Below are 24,190 nucleotides of genomic sequence, written 5' to 3'. Positions count from 1 at the left end.
AGGTGCTAACCTAAATACCCTTGGAAATGAATGGAGTCTGTAAAACTAAAGGTAATAGGAGCTACACGTTAAGCACTGTACTCTAGCTGATAGAGTTGTTTCCCACAGGTGTATGGGTTAACAATTCTGACACTGCTACACATGTATATTGGAATTGAACAATTATGTAAATGGATGGTAGGAGCCAGGTTTCTCACTGCTGGATTAAAAAAATCAGCAAGGGAAAGAGGCTAAAATGATCCATGTGGTAACAGAGTAGTTAGAGACATCAGTATGAACTAATGTTCAACTTAATATAGATACAGATGGCTACATATGGAAATATTATTTACAGACATGGGTGTATACATGGGTTAGTATACACACATATATTTTTTGCTCTATCAGCTAAAAGGCCCTAAAACAAGACACCCAAGTAGCACAGAGCACACCTGTCACCTAGGCCTTGGTTTCTAATACCATTCTCCAATAAAAGCAACCAGGGCTACAAGGAGAAATATCCAATTCTTGGATGGAGCAAGAAATATACAAGATGAGCCTTGCAGTGTCAGAAAGCAAGGAAGTGTTCAACATACACACACTGATGAGGATATATCAAAGGGGCACAGGAGTCAGCTGAAACAGTTCCCAATGGCGAAAGCCAGAACACCTTGAGCGAAACAAAGTAGTACTGAAATATAACCCAAAAAATAAAATAAATATCCATGAGTCTACACGGATATAAGTAAATGATTGGCTAAATTAGCAGATGAAGACAAAGAGACAAACCTGCTCTACAAAGAATTCCAAATAAATTATGGAGATACTCCACCCTCAAGGAAGGGGAGCATAACTCTCCATTCCTTAAGTGCAGGTAGTGCATAATAACATTCTTCCAAACAGGACAGTGTGTAAAGTTGGGGGCAGAGAAATCTGACAAACACTACTTCAGCCAGGTAATATAATAAAGGTCAGTATCAACAGTCATAAATTACATTGCTAGTACATACCCTTAATATGTGATGAAAACGGTACTTTACCTCTGTGATCTTCCTACCCAAAACCCATAACCTCAGCCTAATCTTGAGAAAAACATCAGATAAATTCCAAAAGGCACTGTGGAAAACTGTTTGGCGGTTTCTCAAAAAGTTGAACATAGAACTATCATATGACCCAGCAACCCCAATCCTAGGTATATGCCCAGAAGTGAAAGCTGGAATGCAAACAGAAACCTGTATACCAATGTTCACTGCAGCACTTCTCACAATAGCCAGAAGGTAGAAGCAATCAAAATGTTCATCAACAGATGAATGGATAATCAAAATGTGTTATATACATACAATGGAATATTACTTAGTCATAAAGGGAAATTAACTCTTGCTGCATGCCATGACGTGAATGAACCTTGAAATATCATGCTGAGCAAAATACTCAGTTGCAAAGGTACAGATACTGTATGATCGAACTTATATGAAATAAGCAAATATATAGAAACCAAAACTTATTAGCGGTTACTCGGAATCGTTTTTTAGGGGTGAGTGAGAGGGGGAAAGGAGGTGTTTTTGTTTAGGGGCATTGAGTTAATGTTAATGGTCGTGGAATAGTTTGGAAAAGGATATCGATAATGGTTTCACAACTTAAAAAAATGTAATCAAATGTCATCAAATCATATGTGTAGACATAGTTGAATTAGTGTATGTTTTATTGTGTATATTTTCACCACAATTAAAAAAAAATCCAATAGAGGGATATTCTACAATATACCTAACCAGTACTTCTCAAAACTGTCAAGGTCATCAAAAATGAGGAAAATCTGAGAAACTGTCATAGTCAAGAGGAGCCTAAGGAGAGGCATGAGAACTAAATGAAATGTGGTGTCCTGGATGGGATCCTGAACAGAAAAAGGACTTAGGTAAAAACTAAGGAAATCTAAATAACCTCTGAATTTTAGTTAATAATAATGTATCAACACTGGTTCATTAATTGTTACAAATATACTAATTTAAGACATTAATAACTGGGGAAACTGTGTGTGTTGGGGAGAGTATATGGGAACTCTGTACCATCTGCTCAGTTTTTCTGTAAATCTAAAACTGTTATAAAAAAAATAAAGTCTATTAGTTTCTTAAAGAAACTGAATGCTTCAAAGGCCAGAGTAGCAGGGGCAGAAGTTTGGGAACTATGGTTTCAGGGGACATCTAAGTCAACTGGCATAATAAAATCTCTTAAGAAAACATTCTGCATCTCACTTTGGAGAGCGGGGCCTGGAGTCTTAAATGCTAGCAAGCGGCCTTCTAAGATGCATCATCAGGTCTCAACCCACCTGGACCAGACGAGAATGAAGAACATCAAGGACACAAGGTATTTATGAGCCCAAGAGACAGAAAGGGCCACATAAACCAGAGACTACATGAGCCTGAGACCAGAAGAACTAGATGGTGCCCGGCTACAACTGATGACTGCCCTGACAGGGAACACAGCAGAGACCCCTGAGGGAGCAGGAGACCAGTGGGATGCAGACGCCAAATTCTTGTAAAAAGGCCAGACTTAATGGTCTGACTGAGACTAGAAGGACCCCGGAGGTCATGGTCCCCAGACCTTTTGCTAGCCCAGGACAGGAACCATTCCCGAAGCCAACTCTTCAGACAGGGATTGGGCTGGACAATGGGATAGAAAAAGATGCTGGTAAAGAATGAGCTTCTTGGATCAAGTAGATACTTGAGACTATGCTGGCATCTCCTATCTGGAGGGGAGATGAGAGGGTAGAGGGGAATAGAAGCTGGCGGAATGGACGTGAAAAGAGAGAGTGGAGGGAAGGAGCAGGCTGTCTCGGGGGAGAGCAATTAGGAGCATACAGCAAGGTGTACATAAATTTTTGCATGAGAGACTGACTTGATTTGTAATCTTTCACTGAAAGCACAATAAAAATTAAAAATAAATATAAACTGTCACTGTGGCTAGTTGCTACCATATTGGACAGTGAAATGGTAGACACTAACTACCCAGGACAGCTGTCCAATAGAAATCTAATGGGAACCACTAGTGTAATTTAGAATTTTCTAGCAGCCACATTAAAGAAAAAAAAGGAAAGAAAGAGGCGAAATTAATTTCAATAATATATTGTATTACCAACTATTCAAATACTATCATTTCAACATGTAATACAAAAAAGAACTTTAATTAAAGGAAAAAGTCTATTAATTAAAAAAAAAAAAAAAAAAAAGGAGGACTGTTCTAGTTGAAAAGAGACTAACCAAAAAAACCAAACCCACTGCTGTCCAGTCGATTCCAACTGGTATCAACCCTACAGGACATAGGAGAACTACCCCATAAGGTTTCCAAGGGGTGCCTGGGGGATTTGAACTGCCCACTTTTTGGTTAGCAGCTGTAGCTTTTAACCACTACGCCACCCGTAATTCGTTGCCGTCAAGTCGATTTCAATTCATAGCGACCCTATGGGACAGAGTAGAACTGCCCCGTAGGGTTTCCAAGGAGCGCCTGGTGGATTCGAACTGCCAACTTTTGTGGTTAGCAGCTGTAGCTCTTAACCACTATGCCACTAGGGTTTCCAAAAGAGACTAAAGACAAAAGCAAATGCAAAATGTGAAATCTGAATGGCTCCTGGATTTAAAAAAAAAAAAAAAGCTATATCAGGCAAACAGGGAAATCTGAATATGGACTACTATGTTTTAGATATTATTGAATGAATGTTAATTTTCTTATATGTGATAATGGTATTAGGAGTAGGTAGGGGAATGTCCTTATTCTTAGAAGACTGCTAAAGAATTTAAGGGATGAACTGTCCTGTTATCTTCAATCTTTTTTAAAATGGTTCAGAAAAAAAAAGTACATACGTACACATACATACTCTCCACATACGTGTGGAGAGAGAAAGCAAGTATGGCAAAACGCTGAAATTGGGGTATCAAAGTAAAAAGTATATGAGTGTTCTTGACACTATTCTTTCAATTTTTCTGTAAATTTGAACAAAAAAATGTTGGGGGTGGGGGAGCCAGATTTATCTTCCTACCCACTTGCCAAAAATATTAAACTATTATTTTTCCAGCTTTCTTCGCTAAAGATTTTCTGACTTTACTCTGTTGAGACACTGCTCACATCCAAAGACAATAACACAACCAACTGGTTAGTTATATATACCGTCTTTATCACAACAGAGAACACTATGCTAGTTTTGGCCATTTTTTGTCTAAGAAATATTTTTTGAGCACCTGCTTTGTTCCAGGCATTATTTGTGGCATTGAGGTTACAAGATAGAAAAAAAAAAAATTTGTGCCATTCTTTCATGATGAGGAACTCCTACAATATACATGCAAGCAATAAACACCCTATCTAGCAATAAATGCTACAAAATAAAGAAGGAAACTGAGGTAACAGTAACTAAGAGGACCATTCTAATTGGGAGCTTAGAAAATGCCTCTTAAAGATGACATTTGAATTGAGACCTGAGGGGAGCCTGTAATAGCTTGAGGTAAGGGTACAATGAGGTGGGAAGTGCCAGGCAAAGAAGAGCAAACACAAAGGACAAAAAGAAGAAGCTTAATATGTTTGAGGTATATCAAGTAGGCAGGGTAACTGCCTGATGAACAAAAACCCAAACCCACTGCCATTGAGCTGATTTCCAACGTACAGTAACCCTACAGAACAGACAAGAAACCTCATAGGGTTTCCTAGGCTGTAATCTTCATGGAAACAGAATGCCACATCATTCTCCTACGCTGTGGTTTTGAACCACCACCCTTTCAGTCAGCTGCCGAGAGCATAACCACTGCACCACCAGAGTGCCTATGAGTCCGAATTGACTTGACAGCAAACGACAACTGCCCTGATAGGACTAAGTAACATATTCTGAACTCTAGAAGAAAGAACACCAGAATCCCTTAAGAACCTCAAAACTCTCCAAAACTGACGACCAGAAATTCATAAATTATAATTGGATTGAGACTTCAATTTTAAATTCTCCCTCCAGTTCCCCACCACACTGTCACAGCTGTCTATCTCCCATATTGCTAACACTGTATTTTGAACTGTGTCCATCTTCCCTCTAAAAACTACCTCGCGCCTGTCACTCATACTTCATCATGTCTTTAAATAGAAGAAAAAAAAGTGTGGGAAGGAGCGATTCTACACAGAAATTGCTCGTGAATTGTCCCTATCAGACCCCATTACTTCACATAGCATTAACTATAGGTTAAGAGCCTTACAAAGACCCTGTAGACAAACTTGGGTTCAAAATGATGTTCTGTCACTTAGTTGTATGATCTTGAACAAGTTACATAACCTTTCTAAGACTCAGTTTTCTCATCTGTAAAATGTTGTTGTGAAGATTAACCAAAAAAACCAAACCCATTGCTGTCTAGTTAAGTCAATTCCAACTCATGACCCTACAGTGACCTACTGTACAGAGCACAACTGCCCCATAGGGTTTCCAAGGACTGGCTGGTGGATTTTTGATTAGCAGCCAAATGCTTAACCACTGCACCACCAGGGCTCCATTGTGAAGATTAGAAAAGATAAAATGTGGCACCCAATGAATATTCAAAAAATGTAGCTAGTGCTAATAAATGTATTTGAGAATTTATTTTGTTCAAGGACCACAGCTGGGCCACAGAGATTATAAAAATTACAATTTGCTACAATAAATTGTTGGGGGGATAAAACTGTAAAACTCCCTAAGGTCAGGGGCTTTGTCTTTTTCTGGATCACCAGGGTATTCCCAGAACCTAGAATAGAGCTTAGAACAGTGCTGTCATTGTGTGCTATGGAGTCGGTTCCAGCTTATAGCAACCCTATAGAACAAAGTAGAATTGTCCCATAGGTTTTCTTGGCTGGAGAGCAGAATGCCATATCCTCCTCCCACTGAGTGGCTAGTGGGTTCGAACCACCAACCTTTCGGTTAGGTTTAACACATAGTAGGTATCAATCTCCGTATTTGTTGAATAAATGAATGAGACCCCATTAAATCAAAGAAGCAAAAGAAAGTCTGGCCGTATGTCAAGACTTTTAACACTATCCGAAGGCATTGTTAAAGATGCTCATTATTTTTAACTGCTTCTTCAGAACCTAGACCAGTGTTCGTAATATTTAAAGTACTCAAATTTATTACAATTTAAAACTCTGCTAAAATTGAGCTGTCAGTTGTAGAAGGCTTTAGTTGTGGTGGAACTACCTCACGCGACTCCTTATAATTCAACCCTGATGATTAAGACTTTTAAAGTAATAAGAGAATAAAGTATAAATATTGCCTGTGTGAAAACCTGTGTTAAAAATTTTTTCTCACGAATTTACAAACCAGGTTTAATTTATGCTGGCAAAAGAAATTGATTTCACTTTTTTCTATATCATTAATTTTTATAAAACAATACATTTTGTCCAGTAATTTATAGAAAGTCCAAATATTTTATGACTTCATAAAAGTTTCAAAAAACTTAGCTTAATTATTGGCAGCTGCTATTCGTGAGGTCAAAAAAGGACTTCTCAGAGAGATAAAAATGGGGAAAGGAGGAGCTCACCTTTCGAAAAATGAGTTTTCAATTACTATAATTATACATAAAATAAGACAGGCAGCATTTCTGGGCCAAGATTTGATGCCCTGGTTCCCCCGAGAATTAAATTAGAGCCATGCATAAATGTGGGGCAAGTTCTGCAAAAACCACTTCACCCTATAGAGACACTGAACGAAAAACTCATTAAGATTCATCGAGACAAATACGTATATTTTCTAACCCACAGCGGACACCCTGGCAACACCAATTTCATCATTTTCTATGCCAGAAACAAAACAGGATGCATTTAAATTCTTCCTGACAATTACCAGGGTTGCAGGGTAACTATCTCAATGGTCGATGAGTGGTTAAGCGCTAAAAAGTAAGAGTGTAGTTTACCAGCACCCCCCCTCCCCGAAGTAGCAAGGCCTGATTAGCTTACACTGCTGGCTGTTATACTGGTCCTCAAACCCTACAAAACTGGAAAGCCACCTAAATTCTATCGACACCTTTGAAAGGCTTAGCCTCCTGCCCTAGAGAAAGTCAGGCGTAACACCGGAGCGGTGAATGACCAGAATCGTTAAAATCGCAGCAAGCCAGTAGGGACACAGGTGCGCGGCCAGGTCCCGGTACCACCGCCCTTGTCATACTCCGAGGCGACCGGGCCCTTCAGAACCACCACAGTCTTCCCAGGCTCTCATTCATTCATTCGACAATTACGTGACGAGCACAATCTCAGGGCCGGCTCGCAGGGCCCCCGCCCCAACCCCGGAACACAGCCGCTAGCCGCGGCCCTGCGCCGCTCGCGCCTCCTGGGTGCTGCCGCCCGCGCCCCTCCGGTCACCGGGAACCCAGCCTCGGCCTCGGTCGCACACGCACGCCGGCGCCCCACGCACACTCCCAGCCGCAGGTCCCCGGGCCTCCGCCCCGTTTCGCCGCCTCAGCTCTGCCGGGTTCGTGGGGCATGGGAGGCGCGCGCCCACGGAGGTCCTCCGACCTGGGTTCGGGGCCCCTCCGCGCGCGCGACGCCGAGATCTGCGGGCCTGTGTGGTTGGGTCAGGACCACCGCCCACTCACCTCAGCCGGGTCAGAACCGAGGGGCCTGCTCTAAGCCGTTTAAAACCGCTTGGGCCGCCGCACACCCCGCAGTGTCCTCGTTGTCTATTGGTGCTCGACTGACTGCCCATCGCCCTTCTATTGGTCCATTTGAAAGGACTGTGGGCACGCGCCGCCCGCAGCCTTAAAGGGGCCGCGCGAGTCGTGTTTCCCTCGGGACCGTGCCTTGCCTGTTGGGGTGAGGAAACTCCCAGGAGAAAGAGAGGTTCGCTGGAGCGAAAGCTGCCCACGATCCCGAAAGAAAGGACGAGAGGTGTGTGTAGAGATGTGTACCCATGGCTGTCAGCACTTTTGCTTTATTTAATTTCAGATATTTAAGCTGCTGTCTACAGCTGGCATTTTTTTTCAGTCGTTTCGTTCAGAAAATATTGATTGTGCGGCTAAGTGCTATGAGGAAAAGGAGAAGCAGCTGGGATGTGATGTAGTGGAACGGGACGAGGACGGTGGATTCTGGTCTTGGACCTAAAAAAAAAAAAAAATGCTTTCGAGTTGATCCCGACTCATAGCGACCCTATAGGACAGGGTAGAACTGTCCCCACACAATTTCCACGGAGCGGCTGGTGGATTAGAACTGCGGACCTTTCGAATAGTGGCCGAAGGCTTAACCACCAGGGCCCTGTCTTGGACCTATTACTGAGTAAATCACATTACTCAGTTAATAAATCTTCCTGGAGCTTAGTTTCCTAATCTGAAATAAAAAAACATCGATAGCACGATGTTTCCCTTGCAAGCTTAGTGTGAGGATTTAATGTAACTAATTAAAAATGTCTGGGAAAAGCCTTTATGAACTGTAACTCATTCTGCAAATACTCCATACTCTTGTTATTTTAAAAAATGAGAAGCTTGGTTAATATGTTCTCTAAAATTCTTGTTTAGCAATACATTCATATGTCTGTGAAAAAGATCAGGTCCTTAACTCCAAGGAACTTGCAATCTACAGTGGTAGGAAGATAAAAGTCGCTAAAATTCAAAGCTGTATGGAACTGTATAATGAAAAGCTGTAAATGCTTAGTGAAGGGAGAAATTCAGTGGCTGAGGCAGTGGAGTCACAGCAGATCACACTGGGTGACACTGTCAGAGGGAGTAACACAAAAATGACTGTCTGAAATTTTTGTGCAATGTTTAGAGCAGAACTTTTTGAGTTTTTATAAAAAATATCCCTGTAGTTACAACGATGAAGAGCAATGATGAATCCTTGAAACATCTCATAACATGAATGAATCTGGAAGGCATTAGGCTGAGTGAAATTAGTCACAAAAGGACAAATATTGTATGAGACCACTATTATAAGAACTCAAGAAAAGGTTTAAATACAGAAGAAAGCATTCTTTGATGGTTACGAGGGTGGTGAGGGAGGGAGAGACAGGGGAATTCACTAAGTAGTAGACAAGAATTATCTTAGGTGAAGGGAGGGACAACACAGTACAGGGGAAGTTGGCACCACTGGACTAAACCAAAAGCTAAGAAGTTTCCTGAACACAATCAAACACTTTGAGGAACAGTGTAGCAGGGGTGGGGATCTGGGGACCATGGTTTCAGGGGACATCTAGGTCAATTGGGATAACAAAATTTATTAAGAAAATGTTCTGCATCCCACTTTGGTGAGTGGCATCTGGGGTCTTAAAAGCTAGCAAGTGGCCATCTAAGATGTCAATTGGTCCCAACCCACCTGGAGCCAAAGGAGAATGAAGACCACCAAAGACACAAGGAAAATATTAGCCCAGGAGACAAAAGGAGCCACATAAACCAGAGACTCCATCAGCCTGAGACCAGAAGAACTAAATGGCGCTCAGCTACCACCGACGACTGCCCTGACAGGGAGCACAACAGAGAATCCCTGGCGGAGCAAGAGAAAAGTGGGGAGCAGAACCCAAATTCTAGGAAAAAGACCAGACTTAGTGGTTTGACTGAGACTGGAGGAACCCCAGAAGACATGGCCCCTGGACTGTCTGTTAACCCAGAACTAAAACCAACTCTTCAGACAAAGAATAGACTGGACTATAAGACGTAAAATGACACTCCTTAAGAGTGTGCTTCTTAGTGCAGCTTCTCTCTGGAGGCAAGATGAGAAAGCAAAAAGGGATAAGGACCTGGATGAAATGACACAGGAAATCCGCGGTGGAAAGGCGGAATGTGTGGTCACATTATAGGGATAGCAACTAGGGTCACTTAACAATGTGTGAATAAATTTTTGTACGAGAAACTAAACTTGAGCTGTAAACAAACAAAAATAATAATAATCCCTGTAGTTATAGCAACAAAATTTTTTTTCACAAGCCCAGCTTACATGTTTCAGTATACCTAAAGGATAAAACTCTATGCTCATTTACTTTTTGAACATTCTAATGCACTGGTCAGAGCTGTCATTATTACCCAATTACAGTGAGCTTTGAATCACATAGTTTTGTCTGCACACTCTACAAGCATGCACTGTTGTTTTTGTTGCTGCTGGTGTTTTTATAGTGACTGATTTTGTCAATTTTCTGGTGTTTTAGCTACAATATTGTGGTAATTAGCATGGGGGGGTGACACCATGAGTCATCGCACTAGGTGAAACCAACCCTAGTGACACCACTGGGTGGGGGATCTGTAAAGGAGATGAAATTTTAATCTGAGATTTGAAGGATAAACAGGTTACCAGTAGGCTTTTAATGGAGAGGGGATAGGTAAAAGCAAATTAAAACCACAATAATACTTTTTTTTAATCAGAGAGCTATCAAAATCTTTCAAAAATCTTGATAAAGATGAAAAAGTTTAATAACCTTGGGTTAGCCAGGATTTGGAGAAATAGACACTCAAACACAGGGTTGGTGGGTGTGTGGAACAAAGAGTTGGCATTTTGTCTCTCATTCCTGAAAATAGCCCTTGGAATTTCTCAAGCAATCAAAGTGCCGTTGTTTTTCCAAAACAGTCTGGCAACACTTATTGTTGTTATTGTTAGGTGCCATTCCAACTCATAGTGACCCTATGTACAACAGAACAAAACACTGCTTGCTTGGTCCATACTCATTGCTATGTATGAGCCCACTGTTGCAGCCACTGTGTCAATCCATCTCGTTGAGGGTCATCCTCTAGTTGCTGACCCTCTACTTTACCAAGCATGAGGGTCCTTCTCCAGGGATTGGTCCCTCCTAATAACATGTGTCAGTACGTGAGACAAAGTCTCACCATCCTCTCTTTTAAGGAGCATTCTGGCTATTCTTCTTCCAAGACAGATTTGTTTAAGTGTTTGACAACACTTAAACATGTGCAGGAAACCCTGGTGGTGTAGTGGTTAAGAGCTACAGCTGCTTACCAAAAGATCAGCAGTTTGAGTCCACCAGGCGCTTCTTGGAAACCCGATGGGGTAGTTTTACTCTGTCCTATAGGGTCACTATAAGCCGATGAGGTGGGAGGCCAAAGACCACACCAATCGAAATAACTTCTGGAAGGGAGAGGGGTATTATGCAGCCATGCATATTCAGTAATTCAATCAGTCATTGACTATACATTAAGACTCCATCACACATATACACTGAGGTCCCAATGACTATTAAAAAGGACCCTAGGCCTTGGACTGGCACATCTTTGGGGACGAAGCTCAGTGCCAAAAACTCTTCCCAGACCTTGCCTGTGCATCTGTTCGTGTATATCCTTTTGTGGTTATAATTAAAAGTTATAGTGACTATAGTCCTTTCCGTGAGTTTTGTGTGCCATTCTAGCAATTATTGAACCTACCTGGGTCATGAGGGCCAACAGGGCCTGGAGCCTGCCTTTTTGGCAGTTGATTAGAAGGATAGAGTCCTAACTTGTAAAGACCCCAGCCTTGGGTGGCTGGTGGACAGAAGAGGGCTGTGCAGGCAGTCATTTTGTAAAGACTTAACTCAGGGTGGTTAGGGGCAGAGAGAGAAAATGCCATGTGGGTGGTTGGTGTCAGAGATGAAGAAATGGGAATGCAGGGATGTGAATTATCTTCACATTTGGAGAATCAGCCTTGTATCAATTATTAATGCAATGGGAATACAACTGGTGCAAACTTTCAGAAGACAATTTGGCAACTATTAAAATCTAATGTGACCGTTAGAAATTTATTCTATAGATCTATGCAAGTATGCAAAGAAAATGTACAAGGATGTTCACTGCAGCACTGCTTACGATTAAAAAAAAAAAAAAAACCCTGGAAACTACATGTCCATCAATAGGAAACTTGTTATGTAAATTATAGTATAGCCATTCAATAGAATGTGGTTAATCTATACATGCTGATGCAGAAAAATGTGCAATTATTAATTGAAAAAAGGCAAGTTGCAGAAAAGCATATATGGAATGATTTATGTATGTTATAAATGAATGTGTGTTTGTGTACATGCCTGAAAATGGTTAGAACATTCCTGGAATTACAAGAAACTTAAGAGCAGGATTAGTAGGGAGGGAAATAAATTTTTCACCATTAACATGTTACTTTTCTTAATAGAAGAGACAGGGAGAACATGTCTGGTAGCTTGAAAAGTATGAGCAAGGGGACAGAGACAAGAAAGTGCATTTTATATAGAGGAATTAATGTGTGGGTTTGATTTTAGGACAAGTTTCATGTTGGAAAGTAGTTGGACACAAGATATACAGAAAAGATGGGAACAGGTCTTGGAGGCCTTGAATGCTAGGGTGAGAAATTTGTATTTCAGTAGGCAATAAGGAGTTATTGAAGGTTTCAGAGCAAGGGGAGTGACACAATCAGAACTAAACTTTAGGAAAGTTAATTAGCTTCATTGTCTAAAATGGGTTAGAGCTGAGAAACAGGAGCCCAATTAGGACACTGGCATGAGGTAATGGTAGTGGAAATAATGCAAAGAGATTCAAGAGACACTGGAGGATTTGGCAATTGACTACATTTGGTGTAATGGTGAGGGCGAGGCCCATTCGGGGAGACACTCAAAGAGTATGCCAAGATTTGAGCCTAGGGTTTGGGAGGGCAGTGATTGCCCAAGTGGAAGCAGAAAGTCAGGAGGGACTGGTCTCAAGCAGAAGGTGAGGAGTCTTAGAAATGTATATTTTTAGGTACCAATGAGACATTCAAGTGGGATCATCTAAGTAGTTCTAGGAAATACAGGACTGCAACTGGTAGAAGAGGTTAAGACTCAAGTGATAATGATTTGAAAATCACCTGCACAGAGCGAAGGGATGAAATTGCGTTAGTGAGTGAGACCTCAGAGGGGAAAAATGGAGAGAATGAAAAGCTGGAAGATGAGGACAGGTCCACATGTAGATGGAGAGAGCGACCAATCAGAATGAAAAGGTCAATGTAACCATAGAGGACTGGGTGGGGAATACATAGAAATAGTCTTCTATAGTCATTGGTCATTGGCGTGTTTATTTAAATATTATCGAAAATAAACTGAAGATTACATTTAACGAGAGGGTGAAGGTAACCTGAAATTTGCTCAATAAAGGATGTGTGGAATCTGGGTCCTAAAGAGTTTTAGAACAAGGTGGCAAAATCCTTTTTTGGTTTGGATGGTCTAGGTGCAGCCCTACTAGAAGGTGGACATTAGATATCCGATTCCATTCATTTATTCATTCATCTAACAAATTATTGAGCACCTAGTATGCACAGGGACTTTTCTAGGCATTTGGGATAATCAATGAACCAAATAGTTCCCCCCTCAAAAGAAATCCCTCCCTTCATGGAGCTCACATTCTAGTGGTGAAGTGTAGACAATAACACATAAATAAGTTATATAGTATGTAATTGCACATTACATGCACAATATGTGCAATGGGAAAAAGAATAAAGCTGGGTAAAAGGGATTGAGGAGTGGGGGTAGGGAAAAGACTAATTTTAAAGGGTGGTCAGAGTAGGTTTCACTGAGGATACATTTGAGCAAAGACTTGAAGAAGGTAAAGGAGTTAGCCGTGAGTATACCTAGGGGAAGAAAGTATCAGCCAAAGGGAACAGCTATGCAATGGTCCTAAGGTGGGAGCATGCCTGGTAGGTTCGAGGAACAGCAAGGAGGACAGTGTACCTGGAGCAGAGGAGTAGGTAGCAGGAGGGTAGTAAGAGATGAGGTCTGACAGAAAATGGGGGGAGAAGGGAGGCAGATCATGTAGGACTTAGTAGGAACCTAATACAATAATACATTGCTCATAGTAGGTATTCAATAAATGCTTGGCCAGTGATGTTTTGCATCAAATAACATTTATATATGTATTTATTGGTGTTATGTGTACCTTCTTTATTCCAAGGGCCTCTCAATAGTTTTTTACATAAAAATGGTATTCATAGGGCAGTGAAAGCCTTATGGGCATTGGAGATCAAAGTAAACACTTTATACTAATGCAACTGGAAGAAAAAAACTAATGCCAAGCATTGTGACTGCCGAATAACTGTGCTTGGCGTCTCTGCAAAGCTTGTTGGAGTTGGAACAGTGTTCATTCCATCTTAATCGCAAGCTGCATTCTGGTCAAAGTATCACTACCATGGGACGTGGATCCATCTTTCCAGCCTAGAGATGAGCTGCTTCAATAGTTAACTTCCACTCAACTGTAGATCCAGTTACCTCCTGAATTGTCCCTGGAGATAGCAGCGCTGATATTAATGCAGATTTCAAGTGGCTATGGGTTTTAGTGCTGTGACTGCCCTCCAGAACTGCAAGGCCTATTCTGGCTTGCACTTGGTTGCATTTAATAGGTGCTGGTTGAATGAAGGAATGCATACCCTTTTTCTCTGGAGCTTCCCCTTCTATCCATAGCCCCCAAAATGCGGGCTTCCCCAAGAACTCTGACCACAGACACATCAGCCCCACCAAAATGCAAGGAGGTGGAAGGGAGAGATAGGGACCTCATTAGCTGCTGTCAACAGGCTTTTAGGGGCTGGAAGGAAAACCACTAAGGAGGGCAGGATAAGTGAGAGTTCTTGGCTCCTTATGTCTTGTAAACTGAAATAAGCAGACTGTGTACCTTGGGGCAAACTTCAGCCTTGGGTTTAAACTCAGACCCTTAATTAGGTTGTCTGGGTCAGCTTTAACACCATGTCAAGGAGTCCAAAACTGTGAGTTGGAGCCTTTGCTGGAGTTAAAACTGTTCCCTATACTGAGCTCTACTAGCTTCTGTCAGCTTTTTAACAGGGGAATGATCTGGAGGGAAAAATAAATGGGCAAGTGAGGGAATGTTTCATAAGCAAGATTGCCTGGAACATACCAAAGCACACATCCTGGTAAGTGAGTCATTTGAGTCATGTTCACATATGAAGAGATATAATTATAGACTATTTCTTGGCCATGGAAAGGACTCAACCACATTTCTTTTATCATTATGTCCATAAATAGAAATCGGAAAACTAAAGTCTATTGGATACTCTTGAATGTCAGAGCATTACAGTTAGAAGCTTATGTACCCTCAGTTCTTCAAGATGCATTTTCTAAGTTCCTATGCAGTACTGACTTGTTTTCTTCAGGCCCGGGGTGGGGTAAAAGCTTCAGTACTTATGCCATGGAAATCTTTCTATGGGCCACAGATCTTTCCACCTTAGGTTTCACAGTTTGTTCATACAAAGTAGAAAGAAGGGCAGTGACCATATTTTTAATGTAATCAGTTTACAAAGATATGTCCAGTTTGTTATAATTTAGTCTACCTTCTCCCTACTTATTAGTTTCAGGTTTTACATCCAGAGAACCAGACAAGGAATTCTCAACTCTTGTTTCATCCCCAAGATCTTCTGGAAGGAACACAAATACAAATTTCAGGCTAGAAGTGACTTTTTCATTTGACTGATCAGGAAACTGAGAGCCAGGGCATCTTCATAGCCTGAAAACAGAATACTTGTCCCTGCCACTGTTACTAAAGTCTCGTTGCTGTTGGCTGAATTCCTGTTAAGACCTGGACCGTGGGGCCCAGCCCATTCTCTTCTCTCATCCTCTGCTGAAGTGACAGGACAATCCCAGTTTAGTGGGATCTCTAAGACTTAGGTGGCATTGAATGGCTGATGAAACTGGCCAACATGGCCACAAAATACATTGACCAAACTTTGTTCTCCCAGACACACCTTCAGATTTCCAAGCAAATGTTGTGTTTGATGCATATTTTTTTCTTCCCATTTATAAAATTCTTCCTGAGTTTTCAGTTCTAGTGGTTACCATCCAGGGTCTGGCCCATAACCCTATGACCTGGTCCATAACCTTGAGGCTTTGGGAGGGGCACTGCCTACAGAAATATGGGCTTGTGCATTAGGCTGAATTTCACTGCTTAAAATGACCTCCCTTATCTCTGTTGTAAATGTTTTTTAAAAAAAGAATCGTAGGGTGAGGGGCAGTGGTTGTCCTTGAGCTACTTGTTTTGTGTTTTAGCACACCTACTCCTTACCAAAGTTGGAAGAATTATACTGTAGTTTATACCCCGATCTCTTTCATTTTCTTTTTTTTTTGTGTGGAGGGGTAATGGGTATTACCAGACTCTAAGCTTTGTGTAACTATATCTTTCTTGTTCACACTTGGGTAGTGTCTGGCCCATAATAGGAGATGAATGAATGAATGAATGGAGGAATTATTCTATAAACGGTTTGTAGTTTAGAAAATCAACTACTGAGCCTTGACACCAAATTCTACATCTCGCATTGAAACTTGTGTGATTCTCAATCTTTCTTGAGAGGTATTACATCCAGAGAACCTGAGCAGGAATCCCCAACTCCTTGTTCTAGCCTTGAAATGCAGTGGATGAGACATGAGGAGACAGCTTTTTAAAAGAAGAGGAGACAGTATTCACTTGATCCATTCACAGAATAACTATGAAACTTGACTAAGATCAAATAGAGCTAGTGGCAGAGCTGGGGCTGAAATTAGCTGTCTTTGTCCCCATTCCAGTACTTTTCTTACTACGGTAGACAGCCTTGCCAGTGATCATCACTGCAAAGTGTGACACTGAAGTCTTCATAGACCTAGAACAGAGATAGAAGATACATAGTACACATGCCATGACATGTCCTACTGGAGCCTGAGGGAAACATCAGTAATGACCATGACACTTTTCCCATTGAGTCCAGAGAGGACCTTAGGCAGCCCTCCACCAAAAAAAAAGTTGTCATTCAAGATGAAACCTGTCTTCCATCCCACCTCTAGAGGAAATAAGGATTTCCTAGTGAACTCTGGTCTTGACCTGTCTTCTCAAGATGAGCTGAACCTCCAGCTGGGAACCTCCCACCCTTTATTGCTCTTTACGGTCCCCACAGCCCCAAAGGACTCAGAGGTGATGTCTGCAAGCAGATTTCCAGAACATGGGTCTGTCAGACAGAGCAGGTGCAATATTAGTTATGACTCCAAGCCAGGCAAGGTGATTAAGTAAAGCTAAATTTATATTAAATTATCATGAAGTCCTAAAATACTGAACATAGTGGTTAAATAACTCCAGAAAGTCCAATCTCTCCAGTGAGTAACGTTAAAACCATTACACATGAGTGCGGGAGAATCACTTCCATTAGCTTAGGACAGATTTTGCTTTTTACATAGTAAATCAGTGCTCAAATAGATAACTCCTCAAATATGTCCTTCCTACATTCTGAACAGCCCAAGTGCAATAAGATCCTTCCCCCTTTCCAGTCAAGAAAATGCCGCTTTTCTTTCTCCTTCCCAACCATGAGTCTCAGGACCTAAAGTGCTCCTCTTACTGCCCCGTCAAGTGTGAAATGTCCCCCTTTCCTCCCGGAAGTGGCACCTTACCTTTCCCACTATGTGCCGGGAAGAGCTTTCTTGGCCCAGATCTGGGGATGGCTACTGAGGGTAGGGCTAAGGGTGTAGCATCGTCTCTAGCAGTCTTAGAACTGACTAAAAAAGGCTGGATTTTGTCTTCCTATTTCACCCACGTTTGGCAGCTGTTTTCTCAATACTAACAACCACGGGAGATGTTTCAAATCCAGAAGCCTTCCCTAGAAGTCCTCCCCTCTGTTTTAAGCCCCAGTCATCCTCTCGCCATCTCTAATTCCTGGGTAGAAGAGGCCTGGGTCTGCTCTAGGGCTGAGGGGCTTCAACAGTGGTTCTCTCTACCCTTCTACTCTTTGCTCACTCTTGTGCATCTCTATTTAGCCCTCCTCACCACAGGACTTTGGAGATTGCTGGTATCACAAGGCTGGGTCAGAAAAAAGCGAATTAGGCAACAAAGTGTGGAAGAGCTAGGTAGAAGTTCCAGGGCGGAAAAGGCCTCAACTCCCCTGATATGAGCTGAGATACATGCCCTTTGTGTGTATAAGCATGAATCAAGTGATGGCACCTCAGCAAGGAAAGTAAGTCACTTAGCTGAGGAGAGGGTTGGAACAGGAACCTCACCACATCGTAGACACAGCTTCTCTGTCCACTACCTTAGATCCCTGAGCACTTGAGAGAGAACACAGGAGGTTCAACCTCATGAATGTTTCCTTTTAGGCCCTGGATGTCCCAAGTCTCTAACCCAATCGCTCTTTCTAACCATTTGTGGAAACTTCTGGCCCTTCTTTGAAAGACAGGTTTCCTCAGAATCCCAGAGAATGAGGGAGAGAGGGGTAGAATATTAAAGTTCAGGTGGTATGCTGGGTTTGGTCTAGGCAGAGCTTCTTAAACAGACCTTGTAGGGATTCGGCAGGGACTCTGTGTCATCCAGGGCCTCAACATTCACTGAGGCCACTGGCCCATAACGTGGTTACTTAAAAGAGCTAGGAAAGGTGCTGGCCAGTGGTGGCACCAGGAGGAAATTCTTATTAGTTTGTAGCCATGTGATAGGGACTCCCAGTCATCTGAAGGTAGAGAAGGCTCTAGACATTCTAGTAGAAGGAAGGACAGCTTGAGTCACCCCCAGATCTCACTAGTATCTCTGCAGCTGAAAAAATAATGACTCTGAGGGTGAGAATGACATCCACTGCCAGCAGTGGACACTCAGACCCAACTACCCCCCAAACCCCTCATGTTACCAAGACCCTTGAGGCTGGAGTTTTCCCAGATGCCCATACCAGCTGGGCTGACTTTTCCTTCTCTCAGCTTCTGTCCTCCACCCGTTTCTTTACCTACAAGCCCCTGCCCCAGCCCCTAGTGAGCAAGACCTCGGAGAAGCAGTCATGCCAGTTTTGACAGGGGAGAGTACAGTCTTGCATCGTCAGCTGTTGTGGGGCAGGCGTTGGGGGCTGTGGGTTGGGCGACTTCTGCACTTCCAAGGAATCATTCTGGAGCCCAATTCCAGGGGGCCCAGGACTGGGTGCAAGAGGCAAGGTTTGTGGTAACATCCACAAACATCATTTCTTGTGCACAGGTAGTTATGGACTCAGGTGGGAACAACTCCCGTGGAGGGCTTGGGAGTGGTTATGAGGTGGGAGGAGGAGGAGGATGAGCACATAGGAAGAGAGCCTGTTGTATAAGTGAGCACAAGGACTGGAAGTCCATAAAGGAGAAGGAACAGGCAGGAAGGGAAGGAACACGGGCATTTAGACCTGGCTCTCAGAGGAGAGCTTGCGTTCATGTTTCCAGCCCGTGTCTGGCAGAGAGCCCCGTCTTTCTGCAGTAGCGGCAGTATGGACACTGCTACACTCAGATTGCTCTTCCTGCAACAACTGCTCTGTCTCCGTGTCATCCAGGGAGCCAGAGCTAGCCTGGATGGACACTGTGTCCGTCTTCATGCACACGTGATCCCTCAGAAGGCTGCCCCGCAAGCTGCGCAGTTGCTTGAGGTCATCCCACTCAGCATCATCCCCAGACAGAAGGCAGATTCCCTCCACAATCTTGATCTTCTCCTTGGTGTAGTTATGGTCAGGCCCACCCTAGGGCACAGAGTGGAGAGACACGGTCAGTCAGTTGCTTCTCTAAAAAGGATCTCATGGTGAATTGGAAAAGGATGTAGATGTGGTAGAAATGGGCATGAAAAGCACAAAGATTCCATGAACAAATGGGGAGCTTGATCAGAGCAAATATATGAGGCCTAGCCTATAAGGAGAGGAGCAGCTACAATGATTACAACCATTATCATAGAGGTAACGATACATACAGGAGAAAAAAACCATGGCTTCCAGTCCTGCATCAGCCACTCATCAGCTATGTCACATTGGGCAAATTACTTAACATCTCTAAAACTCAGTCTCCCCATCTGCAGTGTGGGGAGAATAACAGTATCCATACCTCACAACCAGTTGCTATGAGGGTTAAATGAGGTGACACATGCAATGGCATTAGTAGAGTTCTTGACACTTAAGAGGCACCAAAACATGTTAGCTATTGTCACATTGCTATTGTTGCTTATTAATGAATACCATGCTGACATAAATGATCAAAAGCAATTGACAAAAGTAATTATATGTGCATTTACTCAGGATTTTAAACTACTGTATGTGCTATTTTCTTCTTAATTATCTTTTTTTTGGTATTTGTTAAGGAGAAAACTTGGGAAGCAAGACAGGAGGAATCTAGAAAGGATTCTAAGTGTCAATCCACTGGGTCCCCATAACCTGTGACTTTTTTGGGGGTGGTTACTCTGGTTCTGGAATCTCTGGGTGGTACAAACAGTTAACATGCTCAGCTGCTAACAGAAAGGTTGCATGTTGGAGTCTACCCAGAGGCACCTTGGAAGAAAAGGCCTGACAACCAACATCTAAAAAATAAGCCATTGAAAACCCTATGGAGCACAGTTCTAGTCTGGTGCACGTGGGGTCACCATGAGTTGGAATCGACTCAACAGCAACCAGCTTACTCTGGTTCTGCTCCCATAAGCCCTGGGCCATTCCCAAACAACCTGGGATTGTTCCAAGGACAGCCTTGAATTCTACTCAGGTTTTTCCCTTTATGGATTCCTCAAAGGGTAGCCTTTCTTCTGGTTTCTGGGGAATACCAACCAACATGCTGCCACTGCCAGGAGAAAATAGGCCTTTGCTTGGATCCTGTCCCTGGGATAATGTTCCTGCCAAGAGCCCTAAGACAACTGCTCCTTTTTAGTAACAATTCAATCCCACAGTTATTTATTGAGCCCCTATATTAAGGAGGATACTGTGCCAGGTGCTTTGATGATTACACAAATGTATATAAAATACGGTCCCTGCCATCTGAGAGTGACAGCTCCTTGGATCCTGCAGAGACATAGAGAGCACGTAAGCACACCCACAGTTCCATTCACAAAGCACATGCTCCAAGCTGAAATTAGTATAAGGTTAGATGCAGGCCACTCAGAGTCTTCATCACAGAGACACTCTGATTAAGTTGGGGGGGAAGGGGGGACTTGGCGCTAGCAATTTGGGGGACACCACTTTCTTTATAAACACACAGCAACAGGTACCTGAAATCAAGAGGAAATCAGAAGAGAAAGGGTGAAAGACTATCAGAGGGGTGAAAGAGCTGCTGAGGAAGAAGCATAAAACAGAAGAAAAAGGTCACACAATTTTAATTTCTCACCTATGGCCCTTACTGAGGTTCTCTTCTTGGGCATCAGACACTACAGGAACCCAAGAATCTCCAAGAGTCATTCTCTCAGAGATATTAAATTGAGGAGGGGTGTATCACCCCTAGAACTTCAAGATATCCCTGTAGGTTCTGTTTTAGCTTATAGTGGGAGTTCTTTTAATTATGGTAATTCATGGAGCCAGAAAGCACGTGATTACTAGGGAAAGCACATTCATGATGCATGGGAGCCCTGCAGGTTTTGACTGTGCTAGACAGGCCAAGAGAATAGATTGATTAGGGTCTCAAAAAAAACAAGGATCATATGAGACTAGGAAAATCTGAAGTCCTAGGCTATAGATCCCTTGTGAAAATGGGACTATTTTCTGTGCTTAAACTTTCAGCAAAATAAACAAACAAATAAATAATTGCACTGAAGTCACAAATGAGTTTAAAAAAGCATGTAAAACCATCTAGAATTCTAGAGAAATTCCTTCTGACTCTGTGATGAGAGGAAGAATGGAGAAAACCAGCCATTATCAGTCATAGAGAGGTCTACCAGCTTGGACTGGAGATTAGAAAAGGCAGAGGGTAGCAGCTCTGGAGTTTTTGAGTGCAGTCTAGGAGAACCCCTTGTTTTAGTGGGACAGCAGCCTCTCTGCAGGGGAATGACAACCCCTGGAGAGAAAGAGCCCATGAGTCTGGGAAAATATGTCCTAGTAGGGAAAAACAGACTCACATGCTTTCAGACCTAAACTTCCTGAGATCTGCTTTCTAACCTCACTCTCACTAGAGTCCCTCAAGCTGGTAACAGATTCTAGACCTATCCAGAAACCCAAATTATAGTCAGTTCTTCTGTTCACTGTATTTCTAAAATGGTGTCTAGAACTACCCAGCCTCGCCTAACTTATCTATTCAGGCAACTGGCACATAATCCCTCCACCCCCTAAAAAAACCCTTGACTATAAATTTCAATTCTTACCTCTTTCTTATAGCACAGTTGATTGTACATGGCTGGTTTGGGGACAGCTTCAATTTTCACTTCCTGAGTGGAAGTTCTGTAGGAGGGGTTGCTGTAAGTCAGGTTTCCCATTCCAGGGTCAGTGAACTTCGATTTTTTGTGTCTTTAGGAGGAAAAGCAATATGAAATTAGTTCAGATCTTTATGGGGGTGATACCTGGGGAAGATGTAACCTGAATGTGGTAGATGGCCTCTAACATGGCCCTAGTGGTGCCCACCTGGTATTCATGTTCTTCTAAGTCCCCTCCCCCTGAGTGTCAGCTGGACCTGGTCATTGGTTCTAATGAATAGAATACACAAAAGTGATGGATACTAGATTAGGTTACAAAGAAACCATGGCTTCTTCTTGGATTGCCCTCCCTCACTCTCTCTTGTAATTGTTCTGGCGGGGAGCAAGCTGCCATGCTGTAAGCTGCCCTATGGAAAGGCCCACAAGGCAAGGAACTGATGATGGAGGCCTCCAGCCAACAGCCAATAAGAAACTGAGGCCCTCCGTCCAAGAGCTGATGAGGAACTGAATCCTGCCAACAACTATGTGAGTGAGCTCAGAAGGGATTCCTTCCCCAGTCAAGCCTTGAGATAAGACTGCAACCCCAGCTGATACCTGGATTGCAACCCCACAGAGGGCCCTGAGGAGGAGGCACCCAGCTAAGCTGCATCCAGATTTCTGACTCACAGAAACTGTGAGATAGTAAATGTTTGTTGTTTCAGGCTGCTGCATTTTGGGGTAATTTGTTATACAGCAATAGATAACTAATATACCAAGCTTTGGAGTCAAGACAGATCTATATTTCAATCCCACCTCTGTTACTTACTAGCTGGGATCTTGGTGGACATTACCTAAACTTACTGAGTCTCAGACCCTCATCTGTAAAGTGAGGAATAATAATACCTGTATTACAAGGTTGTTGTGACATGATACATATTCATTAAATGGTAACTGCTATCAATATGGAAACCCTGGTGCTGTAGTGGTTAAGTGCTACGGCTGCTAACCAAAGGGTTGGCAGTTCAAATCCGCCAGGCGCTCCTTGGAAACTCTACAGGGCAGTTCTACTCTGTCCTGTGGGGTCGCTATGAGTCAGAATCGACTCGACGGCACTGGGTTTGGTTTTTGGTTTTGGCTATCAATATTAATATTCTTGTTATTAGCAGCAGAACAAAGCCCAGACATTTTTGCTGCAAGCTTTTTAAAAAGCATTTGGGGAAAAATAAAGAGAAAAAGGGACATAAAAAGAAGATTCTAAATAAACAATGACACATTCTACCTTCCCAGGATTATCCCTCCTGACTAATCATATATCATCTAATATTGTTGTGAAGAGTAGCATTTGTGTGAAGAGAAAATCATTTCCAATTCCAATGGTTGAAGGCAGTGTAGGGTAGTGGAAAAAGATGCTGGAGTCAGTCCCAGCTTTGTCTCTTACTGTGTGACTTGGATAACATCCTCTATGTCCTCATCATCCCAGCCTATAAAGAAAATGCTAAGGGGTGCTGTGGCCATTAAATGAGATAACATATGAAAGTTTAGGCTGTGACTGGGGAAGAACAGTAAGTACTTAGGTTTTGGTCTTTTCCTTCTGCTGTTTTGACCAGGGAGCCCTGGTGACACAGTGGATAAGTGTTCGGCTGCTAACCAGAAGGTAGGCAGTTCAAATCCACCAGCTGCACCAGAGACCCAACCTTGAAACGAGGCTGGTCAGAGGCTGAATCAGTGAACTGTGGCATTTCTGGAAGATCCCGGACACTGTGATGAGATCCAATGAGTGTGTGGCCCCTGCAGTGGGGCTGAGGTTACCTGTACAGCATCAAAGCTGCAATCACCAACAAAATCAGCAGAATACTGAGGAGTCCGCCAATGACATAGCTGACATGGAGTCCTTCCCCTAGGAAGAACAGAGAGACACTAGACAGGGACCATGGATAACCTTCTAGCTGGTGCTGGTGTCGGGGGTGGGAACATGGAGGATTCCTTTTGTAGGTGTTAGATTCCACACCATAGGAGGATGGCTACAGGTCTCCTTCTCAGAAGGCAGTCAAAAGCACCTTAAGATGCTTAACTTCTAAGCTTTTGTTTCCTCATTGGTTAAATGCAAATAATGCATTGCTCATAGGGCTGAGTGGAGATTAAGTGAGACAGAGGGAATGTTTGTGTATGTGTATGTATATATACACACACACACACACACACACATTTATACATACACATATATATGCATATACAGG

At 42.7% G+C, this 24,190-nt stretch overlaps 2 protein-coding genes across 4 annotated transcripts in view; both read right to left on the bottom strand.

Moving 5' to 3' along the window:
- The window catches only part of CKAP5 (cytoskeleton associated protein 5), a 113,252-nt gene extending 105,567 nt beyond the window's left edge, over positions 1-7,685 (bottom strand). For all 3 annotated transcript variants that reach the window (XM_003412252.4, XM_010592087.3, XM_064288188.1), the window contains exon 1: positions 7,560-7,685. The gene's annotated coding sequence lies outside the window, so the exon portion shown is untranslated. The remainder of the gene's footprint in view (positions 1-7,559) is intronic.
- Positions 7,686-15,978: 8,293 nt separating this feature from the next.
- LRP4 (LDL receptor related protein 4) overlaps positions 15,979-24,190 on the bottom strand; it is a 52,429-nt gene continuing 44,217 nt past the window's right edge. The window contains exons 39-41 of the mRNA XM_064289437.1: positions 23,763-23,850; positions 21,927-22,068; positions 15,979-19,341 (exon numbers count right to left, since the gene is read on the bottom strand). Coding sequence (XP_064145507.1) covers positions 19,009-19,341; positions 21,927-22,068; positions 23,763-23,850 — 563 coding nt within the window. The 3' untranslated portion in view covers positions 15,979-19,008. The remainder of the gene's footprint in view (positions 19,342-21,926; positions 22,069-23,762; positions 23,851-24,190) is intronic.

The sequence above is a fragment of the Loxodonta africana genome, chromosome 7, assembly GCF_030014295.1.
Source record: "Loxodonta africana isolate mLoxAfr1 chromosome 7, mLoxAfr1.hap2, whole genome shotgun sequence".
NCBI classification, from domain to species: Eukaryota; Metazoa; Chordata; class Mammalia; order Proboscidea; family Elephantidae; genus Loxodonta; species Loxodonta africana.
Note: the sequence above shows the minus strand (reverse complement) of the source record. Positions and strands in the feature narration are given on the sequence as shown.